Source organism: Lissotriton vulgaris, chromosome 1_1 (assembly GCF_964263255.1).
Source record: "Lissotriton vulgaris chromosome 1_1, aLisVul1.2, whole genome shotgun sequence".
Taxonomy (NCBI): Eukaryota; Metazoa; Chordata; class Amphibia; order Caudata; family Salamandridae; genus Lissotriton; species Lissotriton vulgaris.
In genome coordinates this window covers 1093564248-1093577474 of record NC_141685.1, presented here as the reverse complement: position 1 = coordinate 1093577474, position 13227 = coordinate 1093564248, and the positions used below count along the sequence as shown (strand labels likewise).

Here is a 13227-nt window from a genome sequence, read left to right as displayed (position 1 = left end):
TCAGTATTCTAATTCCACTTCTCGGCCAGAAGTTTCAGCTTACTGAAAAGGAAATATTTTACTTGGATTATATCCAGGTGGGCTACATCTCGATCTTCCGATAAGTAAATTTGTCTGAAATGTCAACTCTATGCTGCAGACCTTAGGCATATGTTTGTCGACTGCCCTAGGCTTAACAGGTTCTGGAGTGGTATCAGTATTCTAATTCCACTTCTCGGCCAAAAGTTTCAGTTTACTGAAAAGGAAATATTTTTGGGGCTCAAATGCGAAGTTGCTAGCTATGTGAATCTGTTGGCTACTATCCTTATAGCATGTGCTTGACTATGTTTCGCCAGAGTCTGGATTAGCAATGTCAGTCCAAACGTTGATGAAGTTTGGGCTCTGCTCAGACAGGTGTATAAGATGGAACTTGCTCTAGCTAAAGCCAGAGGGCCTCGCTCTTGGCTTAAATTCAATAGGATCTGGGCCAGTCTTCAATGGGATTAACGATGCACTGTCACTTTATATGATATGTTCTGTTATGGCTTTATTTTAGATACTAATTCTGAAGTCTTATCTCAAATCTTAAAATGGGAAATTGCTGTCGTTTTTTTATATTTCAGTTTGGCGTGTCTTCCTCTTATACCTGGTTTATCTTTTGTTTCTTTTTGACTACTGTGTCAGTTACTGATTCGGAATCATGTGATGTTAACATTTCGAACGTATATGTGCAATATATGTCTTACTTATGGCTAAATAAAATAAATAAATATTTTAAAAAAAGAATACTGAAAAGTAGTAAACTCACACAAAAGTGTGAGTTCACGTTTGTAAATCGGGCCTTCATTGTCTTCATGGGTGTGATTTATCTTGTCCTAAGTACTTCATTTTTTTCCCTTGGGTTTCAGGATTTCCTGGCTTGTCAGTGTCTATTCCGTTCTGTGGCTAAAGGATACAAGACCACCAACATTTTCTTCTGTTTCTTCACCTTAGGCAACCTGCGGATATCAAGTTGTTCACCAATATCAACATTTTCATGGACACTATTAAAGTTCTCCAGGAGGCTGTGGCTTCTCCAGTGCTTGACGTGGCAACAGAGGCTGTAAATGCTGCCAGCGCTTTCTTAAGGTAAATACAAATTACAGATAAAAAAGTCACCCTTTCAAAAGATATTTTCTTAGATCTGCAGCTTCTTTAGCCATACATGTGGGGCGTCCTCCTTTTGAATGGGTAATTCAGCTCAGCTAATGAGCCTGCCATATCCGAAAGAGACACGTTAGTGATGGATTCCTTACCTTCAAATTACCCCCAGGCGTCAGACTGGATCCGGAAAGTTTTCGTCAGCAGTACCCCTGCGCATCGGGCAGTGGCGTCTTTCGGCTCCGCGTCCGTCGTAGGCATCTTGATGCCAGGATGACGTTGCAGCAGATCTTTCTTTTTCTGTGCCAGTAAGCGCATATCCGGAGAAAGCGGTACCCCCAGTCAATTTTCGACTGAGTTTTTTGGGACTTTTGTCTCTGTCTTTTTTGAGTCTTTGACTACTGGTGTGTAGGGATGCCCGGTTTCAAGTCTTGCAAGGTTTGTCCCTGCATGATGTCGGTGACGGACCCGCACCGCGAGTGTCTCTACTGCCTGGCGTGCGACCACGACCCTGTGTCGGGCCCCGACTGCCAGGCTATGGCTCAAAAAACTTAGCGGGAGCGGTCCCGAAAGTTGCTTGAGGCCCGGGAGTCGGCTCCGCGCCGTTCAAGGTCCCGGTCTCGTGGGAGGTTGAGGGACCGGTCGCAGAGCCGCCACCATCTTTTGATGAAGTCTTTGCACTCGGGGTCAGGTAAGACGAAGCACAAGAAGTCGAAGAAGCAACGTCCCTCTTCGCCTTCCCCTAGCTTGTCATGCGACATGGCTCAGGGTGCGGGTGGTGTCTCCTCCGCGGCTCCGGCAGAGCATAAGGCAGTCAGCGTCGGCCTACCTGCCCTTCCCGGGTTCGTCAGCGACTGGCCCAGTTGCAGGAATTTTTGTCAGCTATGTCCATCCTCTTTGGCCCCTTGGGCCCCGCCAGCGAGCCTTCGGGCCCTGTGGGTTCGACTAGGAGTCCTTGCCCTTCTTCGTCAGCGGCTCCGGCCCGACGTCGTTGACTGCTCCTGCCTCGTCACCTCAAAACCGCCGTGGAGCCATGCATGGATCCCAGCCGATGTCGGTTGACCTCGTACGACCTCCACCGACATCGAAGTCTACGGCACCGCCACTGGCGGCGTCCGGCCCCCCCCAGCAGATGTCGTCCCCAGCTTCCACCCCGACATGGAGCGGTGCTGGACCGATGTCGATTGGCGCCGAATCCGTCGCCGACGGGGAATTTTTATCCCTATCTCCATCCTCCATCTTCAGGTTATGGAGGACATGTAGGACAGGGAGGGGTTTGAAGACCCTCTTGCAGCCCAATGCCAGTTAGACCCGGAATGGGCAGAGGATTTAGGGGATGCCAGTGACCTGGATTCCTCACCAGAACCTGGCTCACTGTCTCCTTCTACCGTGACTATGGAGGAGGGTGGTACATATTCAGTGGTGTTGCCTAGGGCAGCAGAGGCTCTCCACCTTGAGCTCCCTACAGTGGCCATCAGGACTAACCTCCTGACAGAAGTGCTTTGGCAGGCGGCTTCCTCTGCCGAGCCACCGGTAATGATGCACTTTAAGATGTCTTTTTGGGCACCTGGTCCAGGCCCAACACAGGCGCTCCTGTGGATAGGAACGTGGCCCAACGCCATCGCCGGGCCCCTGGCGACCCCATTTTCCTCTCCCAACACCCAACCCCTGAAAGCTTGGTTGTCCAAGGCTCTGCGTCCCCAGGTGCATTCCCTTCTGCACCTCCGGACAGGGAACCCCAGAAACTGGAGCAGTTTGGGAAGAAGATTTTCTTTTCCACCAGTTCAGGGCTGTGGTATGTGAACACTGCATGCCTCTTGGGCCGGTGTTCCCACTCTGTGTGGGAAACGGTGGCGTGGGTGCTGCCTCAGTGTCAAGTCAAGTCAAGTCAAAGATCACTTTATTCGATTAGATAAAAATCATAAAAGTATGCTATACAAACATAAAAACATCATACAAAACTTTAAAAACTTTAAAAATACTGTACATTTTAAATTTCATTAACAGTACATATAAAATGACCTAGCGTACAGGAATTACATTGTTATCTTGAAATAATTCATGGACCCATTTTTGAAAATATATGAAAAACGGAGCAGAGCTTAGAAATTAATTCATACTATCAGGTATAGGACATACATTTACATTAACTCCATCTAGACTCGTATGAGATCTCTTCCGTCTAGCACGAATAGAAGCAATCAAAAAATTGGCTACACAAAACATCACTCGATGATTTTCCATTAATTGTAAGAACAACAATGCAGGTTTCACCTGTAATAACCCCATTTCCCTTAGAAGAGGCTTGATATACTTTACCCTACCTTCCGAGAAGAAGGGGCAAAAAAAGATAAAATGTGACAAATCCTGGTCGGAAAAATTATCGCATTCACATGGAACATTTTCCATTGGCGTGCACCAATTTTCATATTTACCCAACAGAAAGTGTGCCTGGTTGAATCTAAATTTGGTTAGCAACCAACGGTGATAAGGACGTGTGACAACAGTCCGATATGGTTGCATTGACATTGAACTGATCAACAAAAAATGTTATCTTACTGTCGATTTAGAAATTTCAATCGACTCTCGATCCATTTCACGGCACCTAATGAAATTCTGTTTTACCCAGTTTATGTCATCTTTAATCAAATTTTCCGGATGTAAGTTTAATTCTGGGCGACCCAGGAGTGCAGTAGATGTTTTGATGTATGCCAGCCATTTGATATCAGCCACTCTATCCCGCCCCAAACAGTCTTTAATAATTTTATGGTTCAGTGTTAATTTGGGGTTAAGCCAAGTTCTGATCCATAGTAAAAGCGGTGCCATGTTTAGCATGTCCGCAATATAGCCCATACCCAGCTCTACATGGACCGCAAATGAGGAAGTGGATTGGGGAAGGCCTAGGAGAGCTCGCAAAAATTTGTTTTCCTCTCTCTGAATCAAAGTTAAGTCTTTATAACCTCAGATTGCTGCCCCATACCTGGCTATGGCCATAGATTTGGCTCTGTAAATCGCCAAAATGGCCTCAGGGGGTTTCCCACCCAATCTTTTTGCGAAGCCAAGTATTGCAGCCGATGACTTTTTCACTGCTGCTCTTTTATTTGCCACTTGGGGGGCCCAGCTACCCAGGTCATCAAACACTACACCCAGATATGTGAAAAATTTTACTTTTGATATTACTGAGCCATTGCACAAGAGCGTCTTGGTATTATTCCTCCCTTTCCCCACAAACATCACATGCGATTTCTCCACATTAATTACAAGTTCCAGGTTTTGCATAAAATTCCCAAAGGAGTTTAAGAGGCGTTGCAAACCTACGGGAGTCCTTGACAGCAGAACTGTATCATCAGCATATAGTAATACTGGTAATTTAGTACCCCCCATACATGGGACGTCAGCAGATGCCGCCGCCAAATTTACACTTAATGCATTAATGTATAAAGAAAATAATATTGGGGCCAAAATACACCACTGTCGTACTCCCCTCCCGGATTTAAAGTCAGCCGTGCACTTCCCATCTTGTGACATGCGTATAGCCGCTTTCAGGTCCCTATGCAGATCGGCCATGAAGTACACCAATGCCTGGTCTAGGCCCATATCCAGGAGCATAGTCCACAGCTTTGACCTATTCACTAGGTCAAAAGCTGTGGACAAGTCCATAAACGCTAGATAGATTGACCCCTCTGCAGCCACAGTGTATTTACTGACTATTAGTTGTAAATTGAGGCACTGATCCTCAGTACCTCTGCCAGATCTGAAACCATACTGTGCATCGCACAAGATGTCATTATTTGTTTCCCACGATACAATCTTATTTAGGATCACCTTCCCTAATATTTTAAAGGACGAATCCAACAATGATATCGGCCTATAACATCTTGCATCCCCCCTCTGACCCTTCTTGAAAATGGGGACTATTATAGACCGTGACCAAGTCGTTGGCAATCTACTTTTATCAATGCTGGCTTTATTAAAAATATTTGTAAGGGCAATTGACCATATTGAAGGGTTAGATTTATACATGTCTGCAGGGACCCCATCTGGGCCCGGGGCCTTATGAGCAGTTGTATCTTCAATAGCCTTTAGGACTTCCTTAATGGTGAACCGCAAGGGTGACCCTGGTTGTTCACTTAATGGTGGTACAAATGGGTCTATCTGGAGATTACTCCCATATATTTTTTCGAAGTGAAGCAGCCAGTCTTTTTCAGATATATTTAATTCCAGCGGAGAGTTGTCATTCTCGCTAAACAAGGGAGTATTTATGATTCCCCAAAATTTGGAACTATCCTTCAGGGTGGCCCTGTCATAGAGTGAGTCCCAAGCATTATTCTTAATCTCTTTCTTACGTATCTCCACAACAGATTTATAATTTTTCCTTAGTCTAGCCACTAATTCGGTGTCCCTGGGTGACTGTTTTAATGCTTTCAATAAAACTCTGTGGGCCCTTGAGCAATTGGCATCAAACCACCCATGCAGTTTTTGCTCCTTATGTTTCATATTAGATGTTAGCATCAAGCTTACTTGTTTACAGATATTATCAAAAGAGGTAATAATATCACCTCCAAACCTAAGAGGGTCCAGACAAGTGTTGATTTCATCTCCCACCTTCTCGGTAAGTTCACAGAAAAAGTCCTCTGGGATAATTTTACCCCACTTGACCCGCCTCCCCCGGTCTTGCACAGATAAATCCATATGGGGGGCAGTCTTTGTAATTATGGCAAGTATCGCTAAGTTTTTGTTACTTAATTCCATAACTACTGGGTTATGGTCGCTAAAAGCAGTTTGTACAGCATTATAAAAAATAACATTTTGTAACAAACCTGGGGAGACAAATATAAAGTCAATAACAGAGTTTGAATCTCTTGCGCTATAAGTGGCTACCCGTTCATTAGAGTCGATAAACTCTGGCTCAGATAAATCAATATCAGACAGTAGTTCTTCTAGCGCAACCCCCTTTATAGAGTGTTCAAAATGAGATTGAGGGAGATAATCCATATCTGAGTGAACCCTGTACTGACAATTTTGCTGGCACAAATGTATATTAAAATCCCCAAGCAAAATTAAATGAAAAAAAGTGGTTTGACTTTCCTTATATCTGGTTAAAAATTTTGCTAAAACGTTAATGTTTTCATTACAGTGCATACCCTGAGGTGCATTATAGAAGTTCACATAAAGTATCTTAACATTATTAGGTAAGGTTATTTCACAGGCTAAGAGATTGTGGGATGTGGTGCTTACAATCTGCACAACTCCCCTGTGTTTAACGGAGATAAGAAACATGAGCCCACCTCGATTCCTTCCTGAGCTGGAGCTTTGGGCAGCTTTAAAATAAGAGGTATAACCATCCAGCCAGAAGTTACAATCTCTATCCCAGGTCTCCTGGAGAGCCACCACCTCATAGCCCCTTAGTTGTTCCAACCATATTGCGTCATCTCTCTTGGCACGGAGACCAGCAATATTCCAACTTGCGATCTTGACGGTCTCCCCACCTTCCCTTTCAATAGCGGAAATAGATTGAGTCTGGTCTGTGACAGTATCACAACCAGCCAGTCAATCATTCTCATCTAGATGAGACAAGGCAGTAAATCTATTTGTTAGTGTTAAGGCAGCTCGGTTTGTGGGTCTGATAGGGTCAGTATGACTAGGAGTAAAGTTAGGTGTTTGCAAAGCCCATGATGACAGGCCAGAGCTCCCTCTACTAGGACCGTGCTGCTGTACCTTGACTAGGGGTAATTTGGGAGTAGGTGGTGGAGGATAAAAATAACCAAGTGGTACAGCTCGGATCCTTCCCACCTTAACATCCGTTGCATCCCAAAAAAGACGAGCGGCCTCATGGGGGCTATTAAAATTTACAATGATACAATCGCCTGGTAGGTTTTTTGCTGTATGCCCCAGCCAATCAACCCGTCTTCCCATAGTGATATGGGTGGATATATCCCTTGGCCCTGTGCAATTTTCATCACACCATGCTTTTACATTTGCTATCAGGGAACGCTGGGACTCCTCCTCCCCTGGGTTCAAGTGTGGAATGTTTACCAGAACCGCCACAAAGGGGGTCGCCTCTGGTGGTAATTGAGTACGGGGTTTCCCCCGTGGTCTTCTTTCCACCTGAGACTGTTCACCTTGGCGAGCTATGCTATTCCCAGCTACATTACTCGTCTTATCCCCAACTTGGGACCTCACCAGGTGAGCGGTCGTCCCAGCCAAGTTGGCGTCGCGATTTGAGTATGATTGCACAGGGAGAGGTGGAGGGAGAATTGGGGCAATTGGGGTAAGACTCCCTATCCCCTCCATTGGTGTTTCATGATGGTCATTAGAGGCTGGAATAGCCGTGGGAGAGGAGTTTGGGCATGCAGGTGCTTTGGGACATAACATATTCAACCTTTCACATTTCCCCACAATTTCCGTGACACAGTCTTTTAAAGTCTCCACAATATCATTAGCAATTTGAACAAGGGTACTCTCAATTTGTTCAGTAAACAATTTTTCCACCATGACCCTTATGCTTTTTTCAAAGCTCCCAGACATGTAACGGGATGTAACAACGTGCTGCGTAGAGTTCCTTTTTGTTCTCTTTAAAACCCTTTTGGTACGCTTAACAGCTGGGGGTTCAGGATCTTGAGCACAACTGTGGTCTACAGCAGCGCCCAACAAGTTCAGATCATCAGGGGTTCTAGCAGTACATTGGGGTAATAATGCCCGGTCTTTAGCAGTGATGATCTGGACAGAGGGCTCCAGAGGTATAGATTGAGTCCCAGACAAAGGGGGCACCTGGTGATCTAGGAGAGGTGTATCTAACCCCAGGTCACGTTCTGTTGCTGCAATCTCCTGGTTCAGTTTCCCTACCGCAGTGGTTAAATAGGACATAATACTGGCGGAAGATGGGGCATTCCGTGGAACTTTTGATTTATCCGCACCAGCAGTGATAGATGTTTGAAGTTTCCGCTTACCCAATATGTATATAGGGCGTTAGGGGGGTGACCGTCCCGTCCCTCGTCGTCCCTAAGACGACCTAAGACGGCCCGCCCTCTGCCCGGGCTCCGCCCGGTGTCGCCCGCGCGCGTCCCGCGACGCGGGAGGTGCTCCTGGTGTTTATGCACCTCCGGGCGGAAGCTGCACGGGTCAGGAGGCGGCGTCCCGGTCCCGGTAGTGCTGGGAAGTGTAGTCCTGGTGCAGCTGGTGCAGCGCTCCTCCCCTCTCGGCGGCCGTGGGGACTCGGCTGCAGGGGATGGCGACAACAATCCAGAGCCTCCTCTGATGTCAGGTACGGTGTCCAAAAGTGCCCCCTAGCAGTGCCAGTGACCCCAAGCAGTGCCAGTGACCCCCGCTCCACCGGAGGTGCTCCTGGTGTTTATGCACCTCCGGGCGGAAGCTGCACGGGTCAGGAGGCGGCGTCCCGGTCCCGGTAGTGCTGGGAAGTGTAGTCCTGGTGCAGCTGGTGCAGCGCTCCTCCCCTCTCGGCGGCCGTGGGGACTCGGCTGCAGGGGAAGGCGACAACAATCCGGAGCCTCCTCTGATGTCAGGTACGGTGTCCAAAAGTGCCCCCTAGCAGTGCCAGTGACCCCAAGCAGTGCCAGTGTCCGGAGGAGGCCCGGACGGTGATCTCCCAAGCTATTGCTGAGGGGAGAGATAAGTTCACGATTCGTTGTGGCCTTGACACCGCCGACTCTCTGGACAGAGTGATTTCCATGACAGTGACGCTACGCCGTCACGCCTGGCTGAAGACCATTGGCTTTTCAGGGGATATCCAGAACACTCTGATGGACATGCCTTTTGATGGCACTTTCCATTTTGGCAACAAGGCAGATAGTGCATTGGAACACTTTAAGGACTTGCGGCTACGGCCAAGTCCTTGGGCCTCTTGGCCATACGCACTCCTTCGGCGTCTGCTTTTCGCTTATTTCGTACCCAAGGAAGGGGCGCCAGACCATATTTGTTTCAAAGCCACAGGCCTGCGCACCAGTCTCAGCGCAGCCTCGAACGTGGGACCCGCTGAGGTGGGTCACTGCCGCCAAACCTTCCTAGTCCGGTGTTTCAGGCCCACCAAACACCAGTGGGTGGCAGGATTCGCCATCACCTCCCCCACTGGCGCACCATCACTACGGACAGGTGAGTTTTACAGATTGTCTAAAGGGGCTACTCCCTCACCTTTGAGACCTCCCCTCCAGCCATGCCACCTCAGTACCACCGCCTGTCGGGGGATCACTTGGCACTTCTCCAGCAGGAATTTGTGTCCCTCTTGGCCAAGGGGGCCATTGAGCGCGTTCCGGCTCCAGAAGTAGGTTGTAGTAGTAGGTATTACTCCCACTACTTCCTGGTTCCAAAGAAGGACAAGGGCCTGCGTCCTATCTTAGACTTTCGGAACGTCAATCACTTTCTCCGGCAGGAGAAGTTCAAGATGCTCACACTTGCTCAGGTCTTGTCTGCCCTAGACCCGCAATACTGAATGGTAGCGTTGGACTTGCAGGACGCTAATTTACATATCCCCGTCCTACCGTCCCACCTAGTTACCTGCAGTTCACTGTAGGCCACGAGCACTTTCAGTTCACGGTGTTCCCTTATGGCCTTACCAGAGCCCCTCAGGTGTTCATGAAAGTGATGGCGGTGGTCGCAGCTCATCTGCACATATCGGGGGTTTCAGTCTTCCCCTATCTCGACTGATTGCTGAAGGCTGGATCGCCCCAGGCAGTCGTCTCTCACCTAAAGACTACGGCCTACCATTTGCTGGGGTTCTCCATCAACGTGCCGAAGTCACACCTGGTTCTCTCTTAGAAGCTCCTCTTTATCGGAGCGCTTCTGGACACAGCGCAGTTTCAGGTGTATCCTCCCGAACAGCGAGTCCGGGACATTTGGGATATGATACCGATCTTTCAGCCCTTGTCCTGGGTTTCAGTCAGGATAACCTTGAGGCTGCTGGGCCTCATGGCCTCCTGCATCCTGTAATGTAATGTAAAAAAAATGTATAAGGCGCAACTAACACCCAGCGGTTTCTTGGTGCTAAAGCAGAAGGAAACAGACAGTCCATGGGGCGAAAAGCGTTAATTGTAGGCATTACAAAACAAGTGGGTTTTAAGAAGGGGCCTAAAATGGGTGTAGGGAGAGGCTAGTCTTAGGCCTAACGGGAGAGCATTCCAGAAAAACAGGGCAAGAAATGAGAACCTTAGTCCTCACAGTTTTTTGCGTTTAAAGGTCGGGCCTGAAGTAAGGCCAGGTGGGAGGAACGGAAGATTGCGGGAGGGAACATATGGGTGCAATAGTGAAGAAATAAAATAGGGGCCTGTACCAGCAAGGGACTTAAAAATAATGCAACCCAATTTAAACTTGCAGCGCTCAGAGACAGGGAGCCAGTGGAGGGATTTTAACAAAGGACGAACGTGTTGGTGTTTGGGCTGATGGTAAATGAGCCGTGCAGCCTGGTTTTGTACCAGTTGTAACCTCTTCAGTTGGTATGCCGGTATACCAACGTAAAGGGAGTTGGCGTAGTCTATCCTAGAGATGACTAAAGCCAACAGGACCAGGGTGAGAGCCTCGGTGGTCAGGAAGCGGGCAATCTTTCGGATTTTCCTTAACTGGAAAAAACTAGAAGAGACTACTGCGTTGATCTGGGGCTTCATCGTGAGGTCATTACTGATGATGATCCCAAGGCTTTTTACTGAGTTGACAGGATTGGGGGGGAAGACCCTGCCTCGTGGGCCAAAAGATGGATTTCCAAGGATTGGCAGCCCCCTGACAAGCACCAACTCTGTCTTGTCGGGGTTGAGTTTCAGGTGATTCACCCCCATCCAGTCGCTGATGTGACAAAGAGTGGATTGAAAGTTATCGATGGACTGGTCCGAAGAGTTAATATCGAAGACCAGCTGAATGTCATCCGTGTAATTAAACGCGGTGACACAGCTGCCTCGTAAGAACCGAATAAGGGGGGTCAGGTATAAATTAAAAAGAAGAGGGAATAAGGAGGAGCCCTGCGGGACGCGGCAGGTTAGCCCGACCTCATCAGAAGAGAACTGAGAGAGCCGAACCGCCTGACGGCGGTTGCTCAGAAAGGAGCGAACCCAGTCAAGGTCGGTGCCCCGGATGCCAGCCTCCCTGACACGGCCGACCAGGATATCATGGTCGACCGCGTCGAAGGCGGCCGACAGATCCAGGAGCACCAAGACCTGACTGGTATTAGAGTCGGCCCCTCTCCGCAGCTCCTCCATAACTGAAAGTATAACCGATTCTGTGGAATGATTGGATCTAAATCCGGCCTGTTGGGAGTCGAGAAAGTGAGAGTCTTCAATAAAAGTACTCAGGATGTTAGTGACATGAGACTCAAGGACTTTGCTGAGGTAGGGGAGAAGGGAAATGGGGCGGAAGTTACTCATGACCGTAGGGTCTGCCGTAGGTTTTTTTAGGATGGGCACAACCTCTGCCCTTTTAAATGACCCAGGGACTAGGCCAGAGGAGAGAGAATTGTTCAGCAATGCCAAAGGGGGGGAAGGGCAGGCTGTAAAAGCCTCACGGAGAATCAAGGGAGGACAACAGTCCGTAGGGGATCCAGAGGCAACCTTCTTTAAGAGAGCGAGAAGCTCCGTCTCCGAAATTGGAGGAATCTGAGTCAGCTGCATGGAGTTGGGAGAGAGCGGGGAGGAGTCAGGCCTAAGGGGATGGAGCGGGGCCGAAGACAGAATGCTGTTTTTAATATTGGCAATTTTTTCCACGAAGAAAAGATTTAAAGAGTCACAAAGTGCACGGGAAGGGAGAGGTTTAATGGTAACCCTATCTGGATTTGACAGCTCCTCCACAATAGAGAAAATATCCTTGGTTTTAGTGGCGGAGTCAACGATCTTTTTTGAAAAATAAGTAGTCTTAGCTTGCAGGACCGCTATTTTATATTCTTTAAGCAGGGTTATAAACCGCAGTTTCATGTCAGGGGCGTAGCTGCGTCGCCACCGGCGCTCAGCCTGCCTAAGACCAAGCTTCTGGACTTTGAGGTCCTCAGTGAACCACCTTTGAGCGTCGTGCAGGCGCTTAAGCTTAATCTGTCTAAGCGGAGCCACAGTATCACTTGCTGACTCCAGCCAGTGTGTGAGGGCAGAAGCTTGGGTGTCAATGGAGCCAAAATTAGAGGGGGTGGAGGTTCTAAGTAAGGTGACAAATTCGCTAAGATTGGCCCTATTCCAATTCCGGGCCGAGAGGTTACCTTCCAAAGCTCCGCTAGGGCAGGAGGCAGCCATAAGAGAAAAGGAAATTATGAAATGGTCTGACCATAAACAGGGTGAGATGAAAAGGGCGGATATGTCCAGGTTGGAAGTCCAAATCTGGTCCAAAATGTGACCCTTAATGTGGGTTGCTGATTTTATGTGAGAAAGACAATTCATACTAGATAGAAGATCAGAAAATGCAGCAGAGCAAGCACTCTCTTTTACATCAAAGGGCCAATAATTAAAATCACCTAAAACTAAGATTTTAGAGTTATTGATAACAAGTTGGGAAAGCATGTCCCCAAACATCGTAGGGAAATTGGGCAAGGACTGGGGGGGGACGGTAGACTAGGACACAGATAAAAGGGGTCACTGGAGATTCCAGTCTCAGCACAAGATAGTCGACCGAGGGGATACCGACTGAAGTCAGGGCGGAGAATCTGATAGAGTTTTTAACAATCGCTGCGACCCCACCTCCCGACCTACCAGAAGCTCTGTTCGCTTGGATGATGTAGTAGCCAGTGGGGATTGCAGCAAGAATGTCTGGGGCAGACTCCTCATTAAGCCATGTCTCCGTTAGTAACAATTTGTCCGGTTTCTCAGAATCTAACAGGGCAAAGATTTCCAACTGGTGTTTTACCAGTGAACGTGTATTAAGATAGATCACTGTAAGATTGGAGTATGGAGGCCTATTGATAGGAGGAGAATTGATGGCTGAAAGAGGGATTGAAGGCAGAGGGGTTACTATCTCAGGAAAGGTATCTCTGGCGCAAAGAAGCCCCAGTGACTCAAAGCTCGACAGAGACGCGGGGGGAGTAGGCCAATGGGAGTGCAATCGGATCAGGTCTGCGGAAGTGTATTTAATAAAACCGGCAGAGGGGCATGCCCCATGCCCCAGCCGGCCGCGGACGGGCACAGATGGGCT

At 48.2% G+C, this 13227-nt stretch overlaps 1 protein-coding gene across 1 annotated transcript in view; it reads left to right on the top strand.

Moving 5' to 3' along the window:
* The window catches only part of MEI1 (meiotic double-stranded break formation protein 1), a 3731473-nt gene that overhangs the window by 1079538 nt on the left and 2638708 nt on the right, over positions 1-13227 (top strand). Inside the window, exon 11 of the mRNA XM_086963480.1 lies at positions 973-1107. Within this exon, the coding sequence (XP_086819606.1) occupies positions 973-1107 (135 nt within the window). The remainder of the gene's footprint in view (positions 1-972; positions 1108-13227) is intronic.